At 38.2% G+C, this 10161-nt stretch overlaps 1 protein-coding gene across 1 annotated transcript; it reads left to right on the top strand.

The window, feature by feature from the left end:
* Positions 1–6758: 6758 nt before the first annotated feature.
* Positions 6759–8306, top strand: LOC121648821 (nuclear factor 7, brain-like). The gene has a single exon (XM_041999246.1). It carries the CDS (start codon positions 6824–6826, stop codon positions 8258–8260), a length of 1437 nt encoding a protein of 478 aa, XP_041855180.1. The 5' UTR covers positions 6759–6823; the 3' UTR covers positions 8261–8306.
* The last annotated feature ends 1855 nt before the right edge of the window (positions 8307–10161 follow it).

Below are 10161 nucleotides of genomic sequence, written 5' to 3'. Positions count from 1 at the left end.
TATGTAGAGAGTAGGGTGCGCATTCGGACACAGCCTATGTGTACCCCCAACGCTTGAGTATGAAAGCAAACTCACCAGTGTATGGCAAGCCAAAAGGGCCATAATTCGCCTCTATATTGGCGTGTTTGTTACAAAAACGGCGTGAAATAGGCCGTTTTTTTAAGCTTCAGTAAATGCCGAAAAATATGACGTTTTTGGTGGTCATTAAACGCCTCTTTTTGCAGCATTCAATGAACGCGGGTAAAAAGTGCCGTTTTGTCGCATTACAAAAAGCGTTTTGTGCAACTAAAATGCGTGTAAAAAGTGCTGTTTGTTGTATTATAATTATCCCAGCCCCTTTTTTGTACAGACAGTAAAATTGAACCGTGATCATTCAATCAGTAAAGGGCTTTGATTAGTCAAAACACTTCTTATTTTCGTATTACTAAATATTTCAGAGTGCGTACTATTTCCGAAGATTTCAGTAGATATAAGCAACTAGCACGGGGCAAACGGGAGCTGCATATAAGCCGCAAGCTACATCTTGCTTTCTTATTTGGAACATTAGCGAAACGCCAAAGTCGGAAATTTAAAAATCAGAAGTCCTTGAGGAAAGTTATGGCTGCTGCTTTTTCAGCGGACCCTCTGTCCAGCAAGCAAGGCTCATTTCAGGGTGAGAATCGTCACACCAGTGGACCACTGCTTCTCCTGATAAAGACAACCACCTAATCTTCCTCATTAATGATGCATGAGCATTTTCTTTTTCACCCAAAGTTTAGGTGACAGAGTAAGATAAAAAATTTAATCAAATACAAAAACGTTTAGATTTATCTTCCAACTTGATTACATTTCAGTATACACACATGATTACATGCTAAATTCCCTGGTTTGTAGCCTGTGGCCTACACATAGAAACTGTAGAAACTTGATAGGGGTGAGATATGAGTCTTTCTAGTTAAAGTGGAGAAGCAAATCACAAAGTGAGTCGTTTTACACAAACCTGCATGGTATGGTGAAGTAAAAAATTTATCTAATGTAAACAGAAAAAAGATTTTATCATCTCTACGGATCTGAACTGAAGGGAAAGTTAGGTGCATCTTGCACTTGTAATCTATAAACTACTGACCTAACCTAACATTACAGTGATACCTGAAGATTTTCCTCATTCAAATTGTTCTAATATAAATACAAACGATTTTTTATTTATTATAAGAATAGAATGATTTTTTTCTATTATACAATGCTTTTAATCCACAAATGGTCTTTGTCAGGTGACATAATGCTCGGGATAGCTGCAGTGCATTGTGGGTCAATCGCCATATTGGTTGCATCCTCGTAAACAACTGCATCGTCTTTGCCTGAGTTATAATCATTGATAAAATGGAAGTCTCGTGTTGTGTGATAGACTGTAATGGGTGACTGTCAGGACCCGGAAATTCAACCACACAAACACAGCAGATAGAATGTATAAAAAACAGATTTATTCAGCAAAGGGGCAAGAGTCCAACAAGGCTGGAAGAAGCGGTCTAGTCCTTGGGAAGGAGGAATGCTGAAAAATCCAAAATCCAAAAACAGGGTCAGTAGGCAGGCAATGGTCAGAACAAAGACATGATGATGATGTATGTAAACAGTTTGACACTGAAGTTGTCTTTTCATATTCCTGCATGTAAACATTAGCTCATTTTTTTTCTTCAAATCCTTTCTATATGGCTTTAACGTGAATAATAAAGTATGTCAAAGATATTTTTGAAGTCTTTTCAACTGTTTCTTGGCCGGTCTTAAGCACGGACATATTCAGGGTCAGTTCTGATAATGATAATTGCACTTCATCAATAATTAAATAAATTCTTGTGTAGATTAAAAACTTAACTGAATATATGATTGTTAATAAAGTGAGAAGCTTGAGAGTTTTATTTTTCACATAAGTAGTTTTCACTCAAATACACAGTCATAATAAACAGTAGCAATAAAAAGGGTACAAAGATAAAATTAGAATAAAATAGAAATAGGAAAATATACATATGTTACATAATATAAAAAAAAATCACATAAGCTGTGGCATAATATCTTCAAGTAAAATAAAGAGAATTTCACATCTATGCATGGTAAATTAAAACCTCAAACAATAAAATGTGCAATAGTAGTAATAAATATTTGAGTAAACTTTGTGCAAATTTGTCAAGCGGAACACTTAGAGCAGATCCAAAAGTCTTTCTTAGCCGTTTCATGCTGTACACCAACACAACTTAACCGGAACCACACAATGGAGCAGTTTTGATTGTCACAGGCCACCAAGTCATGGAAATAATCACTGAATATTACGCATGATTGGTAATAAAATGAGAAGTTTGACTGTTTTACTTCTTCACATACATAAGTAGTTTGTACTGAAATACATAGTCATACTAAATGGTAGCAGCAAAAAGGGTACAAAAATAATTGTAATTAAATACTAAATACACAACATACAAATGTCACATAATATAAACAAATTCACAGAAATTGTGGCATCATTTCTTTAAGTAATGTGTAGAGAATTTCACGGCCATGCATGGCAAATTAAAACCTCAAATGAAATGTGCAGTAGTAGTAGTAAATATTTGTGTAAACTTTAAGCAAATTTGTCAAGTGGAACAATGAGAGCAGATCCAAAAGTCTTCTTTAGCTGTTTCATGCTATAGCCCGACACAACTTAAATGGAACTACACAATGGAGCAGTTTTGATTGTCACAGGCCACCATGTCGTCTGGTCCACAACAAAAGCACCACATTTTGACAGCTGTTTCCTTCTTCCTGGTGCGCTGTATGACGTTTTGTGTGCTTTTTGATGACATGCGTGGTATTTTCATTTGTGGAAGAGAAATCTCAACAAGTTGTGCCTGTGTTTCACACCGAGTGAAGTAGCAGCTCACAAGTTCAGGGAGACACACAAACTCAAAAAATTGCTGTGTCTTTTTCAGGAGAGCACTCCAGATTTGTGAGTCAGGAACCACACACAACACCGCGCAGTCTTTCTGAGTCCACACAGTAAAGTTGCAATACTCTACACTTGCTTGTAGTACCTTCTTAAGTTGCAGCTGTCCATCCACTATTTCTAGACAGAAGTGATTGTCTCCACTGTTGCATGCCTCCTCAATAGTACAGTCTTGATCCTTGAAAGGGCATTTTATTCCGGTGATGCTCCAACTTGAGGAAATTTTGGGTTTAAAATAAATCCACACCAACGCATCTCAAAGCCACAGTGATGTTTTTTACTCCTGCAGTCTGTAATGTGTTTGACCTCTCATTTCACTTTGTCTTCCCCATTTAGTAGCAGGACTCTGGTTTTTATCACTGCTGTTGGGACAACAAACTGCTTTCACTGTGGACGGTGCAGGCTTGTACAAGTCCAACACATAGACTGCATAAATATTTGATGCTGTAATCCTTTTATTACAAAACTGATACCAAGCACAAGATCTGTCCTGTAATCTGCTGTGTTTTTCTATGAAATGTGCCTCCTCAGCTGTAATGTCAGCCTTTTCAGCCATTTCAGATAATTCACAGCCATTTATTTTCTCATCACACAAGTAGCACAGTGAATGTGGTGCTGAAAATGGCTGCACTGTGTCTGCAAATGCATCACAAAATCTAGGCAGATTTGACAGAAGTGAAGCTTTTGGAGAGACCTTCTGCAGTTCTGTAACAGTTGTTGCTCTAAGCTCATTGCAAACATAGATGCTAACTTTAGCTTTCACATTACAGTAACTAACCTCTCCAGGTGTGTTTAAAGGTGGATGTGGTGGATTCAGAGTCCTAGAATTTTATACCACAGGCATTTTAGTTTGCTGTTCTTATACTGGTACCTTTTATTAAGTTTTTAATACCCAAAAGTTACAGGCGCTGTGGCAACAGCTGTGTTTACTGCTGTCAATATTTTGATTGATTGTGAGGGCACCGCAGTCGGGTCTGTGTGACGTTACATCAGTGTTACGTCTAGAGAAATGGCAACAGACAGGAGATCAAACAGAGAGATGAACATGAAACAAAATAATGTGACCAGGGGGCTGTGTAATGTAAATCCAATAAGAACAAACAACGTAAAGTTTTAACTCAATTTATTTATCAAATACAATGAGGGACCATCCCCATATTCTCCTCCTGTCGTCCAACTCGGAACCAGTTTCTTCCCACCTGAACTGTACCCGCACACCACAAAGGCGGAGGATCCGCTTAGGTAACCGGCCCTAATAGCGGGCCAAACCAACACCACACACGATTGCACAGCAAACCACTGCAAACTAACACCGCATATCTGCATGCAAAAGAGTCAGGTGTAAACGTGTCCGAGCGGCTACAGACAGGAGGACTAAAATCATTCTCAGGGGAGTGACCCAAACAAACGAAACAAACAAAACAAACAAAATAAACAGTACACTCTTACAATTATCACAACGATAAAAGAAAACTCAGACCAGGAGCGGACTGACATGATAAACAAAAGTCTTAAAAGGACAGCAGGTAACGGTACCCTACAACTGCAAAAAAAAAACAAGAAAGACAAAATTACTACAACCAAAACACTTTAATTCAATCTCAAAGACACATTAATAATAACATACCTGCAGTGCTGAATTCCCTTGCTCAGTCAAATACTGATTCCAAGGACCAACATCACTCAGATCCCAACCCTGCATTACAAACTACATTTAAAAACTCATCCGCATAAAATTCAACATGTAAAAAACATATTTATCCGCCTGCTGCTAAAAATTGACCTGCACCAAGACTGACGTGGCCCAGCAACGTCCTGGCAACTCAACAGGAAACTGGCACTCCCTGGTGCAGTGCCACTTCCCCTTTTATAGAGGAGCAGCCCCAAGGGCAGAACAACACCCTACGGTGCCACCTGCTACAATAAGATTGTTCATGAGTCTTAAATCACGAATCCAAGTCAAGTCTCAAGTCACTGAAAATGCTACTTAAGTGCAACTCGAGTCCGACTCCCAGACTCGAGTCCCCATCTCTGATAGGTAGCAAAAAAGAGACTTTTCTGAGATTAAAGTGCTTTTCTATTTGTTTCCAAATCCGTAATATATTGTAAATTACTGTATTGTGTCTGTAAAAGCTTTTATCCACCACCACAGATGACAATATAATTGCACCTACTGAGCAGGGCAAGCACTCCTTCGTCTCCATCACCAGCCAGTCAGACGACAGATACTTGTCGTCCAGCCAGAGGGATATGAAGCAAAGGCAGGCCGCCGAATAGCCACAGTAGATGCTGCTGTAATCAAAGCTAAAGGAGGTCTGACCAATTATTAGTGTGTGTGTGTGTGTGTGTGTGTGTGTGTGTGTGTGTGTGTATTTGTTTGTTTGTTTGTTTGTTTTTTTTGTGGCAATGTTTTTTGTTTTTTTTTTTCGGCCAGGCAGTGTACTTTAACTAAAACCACAGAAAGATTGTTTGGAGATGTGTTTAAATGTTCTCTGTAAGATTCTTCTTTCTTTTCCTTTTTTTTTTTTTAAATCAACTTAAAAATATTTTTGTTCATCTTCTACATTTGATGTTTGACTTTAAGGCCACATTATTGCCTCCTTTTGAGCATTTTTATTCAGTAGCCGAATGCAGGTTCAGTGGTCTGTATGGGCTCAATATTAAGTCATAAAGATTTTGCAGTTGGAAATTAATGTTTGCACAATATTTCAGAGGCTGAATCTGTAAATCAAGCTTGTCACCCTGTAAAAACAATCTACCTGAAAAACTTCAAGTTTGCAAATGTGCAGAAAAGGGTTTGCATGGTTGTAAAAAGGATTTGTATTTGTGGGAAAAAAAATAAAGTTCTTTTGCAAAAACCCTGTTCACAGATGCAAAGCACAAAACTGCTTGCAAGACTCTAAAGTTGTGGTTGCAAATTTTGTCCATATCTTTAGACTTCTATCTGATTGGATAGTGACAAATCAAACTGTCCCATCAGAGAGCAGATGGCTTCTCGTCCATCCGCTCCGGTGCAGACTCTTAATCTCTCCTAGAGCCTTGCTGTGTGTGTTGTGTGTCGGATCAAGAGGTCACAAACAGAAAAGCTGCACAGCTCATTAAAGATCAGAAAGATAAACTGAACATTTGATCTGAACTTTTATTTCATACCAATATTCAATCAAAGTGTGAATAAACACATTCATTCTGACATATTAGCAGAACATTTCCTGTTACAGCTGATGAAGAAAAATGTTGTCAAACTAGTTTTTATGAGCTTTGAAATAAACCTGTTGAAATCTTTCTGTTCACTGAAGGACTAGAGGATAAACCTTCTTTATTTTAATAACTTCTGTATCTGTATGTGTTGAGCAAATTGCTCTTTTAAAAGGCAATAAAAGAAATTTAAATAGAAGTTTAGACTGGTGGAAATTTGCATCTTTTACTGTAATGAGTGGCCTATATACTCTCAGATGCTCTGTCATTGTTTGGTAACAACAGAACATTAAAACAAAATTATCTTGTTTACACACTGTCTTTTCCGAACAGCATAAGTTTCTTGTATTTTTATCTTTCTATAAAAACTTCCAAAGTCTGAAGTTCACTTCAGTGTTAGGTGAGGCCCTGTTCAGTTTAATGGTAATAAAAGTTTGTAGCATCATATTTTCCATTAATAATTAACTAATGAAGGATCAGGACGTAACTGAAAGTAGATTTTGACAGTAAAGAAGAACCTGACAAGCAGAGACGATACTGCTGTGTATGAGACCTTTAACAAAACTATTTATTTTTGGATCTCTACAGAACAGTAAACATATTTGGAGGAATTTCTACATAAAGGTGAAGCAACTAGAAGTTGGTGAGTCCTGCTGTTGAAAGATTCAGTAACAAATGGCTGAAAAAATCACACTTTTTGAAAACTTCCTGAGCTGCCATGTGTGTTCAGAGACTTTCAGAGATCCTGTGTCTCTGAGCTGCAACCACAACTTCTGTTCAAGCTGCCTGCAGAAATTCTGGGAACAAGCTGGAAACAAAAACTGTCCCATTTGTAAAAGAAAATCCTCTAAAGAATATCCATGGGTGAACTTTGGATTAAAGGAACTGGCTGATTCTTTTGTTGGAAGACAGAAATCTGGATCACCTGAAACAGAAAAAGAAGTAAAGACATTGACTGTGTGTACTAAACATCCAGAAGAGTCTCAATGGTTCTGTGAGGACGAGCAGAGAGCTGTGTGTCCTGTCTGTGAGTTTTCTCTCCACCAGCATCACAAAGTGGTTCCTATAGAACAAGCAGTCAGTGACCTGAAGGAGCAGCTGAAATGTGACTTAAAGTCTCTGCAGGACAAGAGGAACACATACAAACAAGTGGAGGAAACATACAATGATGTGATTCAACACTCCAACAAGCAGCTGTTGTCCACAGAGAAGCAGATCAGAGCAGAGTTCAACAAGCTGCAGCAGTTCCTGAAAGAGGAAGAGGAGTCCAGACTGGCAGCTCTGAGGGAGGAAGAGGAGCAGAAGAGGAAGACTATCAGCAGAGAGATGAAGAAGATTCAGGATCACATCTCCTCTCTGTCAGACAGTATCTGTGCTGTTGAAGAAGACCTGCAGAAAGACAACGTGCCATTCCTCAGCAGTTATAAAGCCACTCAGAGCAGAAGCAGAACCCAGTGCTCACTGTCAGATCCACAGCTGGTCTCAGGAGCCCTGATAGATGTGGCCAAACACCTGGGCAACCTGTCCTTCAGAGTCTGGGAGAAGATGAAGGAGAAGGTCCACTTCAGTCCCATCATTCTGGACCCAAACACTGCAGACCCACGTCTTTATCTGTCTGATGATCTGACCAGTGTGAGACATGGAGACAAAAAGAAGCTTCCTGATAATCCAGAGAGAAACACAAAGTACACCAATGTTTTTGGCTCTGAGGGCTTCAGCTCAGGGAAACACAGCTGGGAGGTGGAGGTGGGAGATCTTCCTCACTGGACTATTGGTTTGGTTAAAGTGTCTGTTCAAAGGAAAGGAGAGTTATATGCTTTTCCAGGATATGGGATCTGGTGTTTATTGCACCATAATGGAAAATACACAGATGCTCTTGGTAGGACTGTTACAGTGAAGAAGAGTCTCCAGAGGATCAGAGTCCAGCTGGACTATGACAGGGGGGAGGTGTCCTTCTACAACCCTGAAGACATGACTCACATCTGTATTCACAAACACACTTTCACTGAGAAACTCTTACCATTTTTCAGTGTTGGAAAAGCTGGAGAAGGAAAAACCTCTGATATCAAAATCTGTCAAACTCTTGTTTCTCTGAGATTTTCAGAAAAATGAATCAGATGTTCAAACTTTTACCATCATAAATTGTTGTTCATCAATAGTTTTCAGATTTTTTCACACAATACCTTTTTTTTAACTCACTGAAACAAATCAGATTTCTAATTTAATTCAAGGCTTCTTAAATGATTTTCTTCATGTAAATATTTTCTAATCTTGCTTTACTTATATTAGATCTCTGTCCAACAAGTCACTGTTAGTTAATGACTTCATCATTTCTCACAAATGAGATTTTCTTTTTCTTTCAGAAACATGGTTAACAGAAGGCACAAGTGTAAAAGTATCACCAAGTTTCATTGTTTTGGAAACATTTGTCTGATGGAAAGTTGTGGAACATCGGCTTGTTGTCTCTTCTAAACTTAGTTCATATAAGCTAGCTCACTTTGCTCCCCATATTAGTTTGGGACTCATCCTCCTACTTTGCAGTAGGAACTGAGCACATTTCTAGTGCAGCAGACTGGGCGACTGCTTTCAATCCAACCAGAGAAATATTTTAACTTTCTAGATATCAGAAGATAAGTAGCAACAACCAAAACAGCATCATATATGTTTTCCCCACTAATCTAATGCTTCACCTGTGAGTCTACAGATCTGGAGATAAATTAGACTTCATGTGTTGCTACATGAGGGAGACAACGACGTGGAGTATTGGTAGTCGGATCAATTTCCCTTGACATTATTGGTGAACTCACTGAAATCACCTTTAAGTAAAACAAAATAGTGAGAGGCCACCAGAAATAATGATTGTGATGCTATTACACATGACATTACATCATTGGAGATACTATATAATAGAACAGCTGGATGGAATAGAAAGCTGGACTTCAAGGACTTGATAAGCGATGTCTGAGACCCTCCAAGGGGGTCCCCGAGGCTTTGAACATTAAAACCATTGTGATTAATGTCCACAAATTGTCTCTATTTTAAGGAAAAAAGTGAGGCTACATGTTCATTTAACTTTGGCTTAATCAAAAGACCGGACTCAACCAGAATAAGTTATTTATGGTGAGAATCTCACTTTTGAAAGCCTAAAACCAGCATGGTTTCAGCACTGGGTGGAGCAGGGAGTCCATGGCATTTTAATATATGCATGAAGGGGGTCCCCATGGAAAAAAGGTTAGGAACCACAGCAATATACCATGTGAGGTCCCGTTAATTTTTGTTTCTGAGCCAACCTAATTTATTTTACCATTTGCTTCTGATTTTATTTTTTTATTTATTTTTATTAATTAATTATTTGTTACCTCTTGTTCAGTGATAACACTCATAATACAATAAATCATAAAAAAGGAGTGGCCATTTTTGTGTTTGATGGTGTTTAAGCTGAGTTTTGATTTGTTTCTCCACAGATTGTACACGCATTTCATTTTCATGGAAGTGCTTATTTTGTATTTAAGTTTTGTATTTTAAATAATTAATCTTGAGATAATTTATTGTTGAAGTATTTAAAGAAAGAGAGATGGGTTTTGGAGTATAAAGTATCTGTCTTGCAGCAAATAATTTAATCTAAATGAACTTCATTGTATTTTTAGTGCTTCTCCTACCAAGTAGCTTGTCATGTTTTTCTTTTCACAAATATAATGGTCAAAATATCATTAAAATTACTCATTTTATGTATTATAAAAATTTTCAAGGGGGGGGGCGGCTTTAGTTTCTTTTCATGGGGCCCAAAATCCCTGGCATGAATATTTTTTGTACTCATCTCGTAAATGCACTCCAGATAATGGAGCAATGCAGAGCTAGTGAACACATTCCAATAAACTGTATGGCGTTATTCCTCTATGTTGGTTTAGATACTTAATAAAACAAACCCAGAGAACAAACTTTAATTAACATCCGCACAATATCGGGCAGTGTGCGAGGTGAGGGAGCTGCTGAGAGAAGCAGCGAATTTGATT

The sequence above is a fragment of the Melanotaenia boesemani genome, chromosome 11, assembly GCF_017639745.1.
Source record: "Melanotaenia boesemani isolate fMelBoe1 chromosome 11, fMelBoe1.pri, whole genome shotgun sequence".
Taxonomy (NCBI): domain Eukaryota; kingdom Metazoa; phylum Chordata; class Actinopteri; order Atheriniformes; family Melanotaeniidae; genus Melanotaenia; species Melanotaenia boesemani.
This window is presented reverse-complemented; position numbering and strand designations above follow the sequence as displayed.

Bases quoted from the DNA above. Each gene is read 5' to 3' on its own strand.
- LOC121648821 (XM_041999246.1), top strand. From the start codon at position 6,824: ATGGCTGAAAAAATCACACTTTTTGAAAACTTCCTGAGCTGCCATGTG.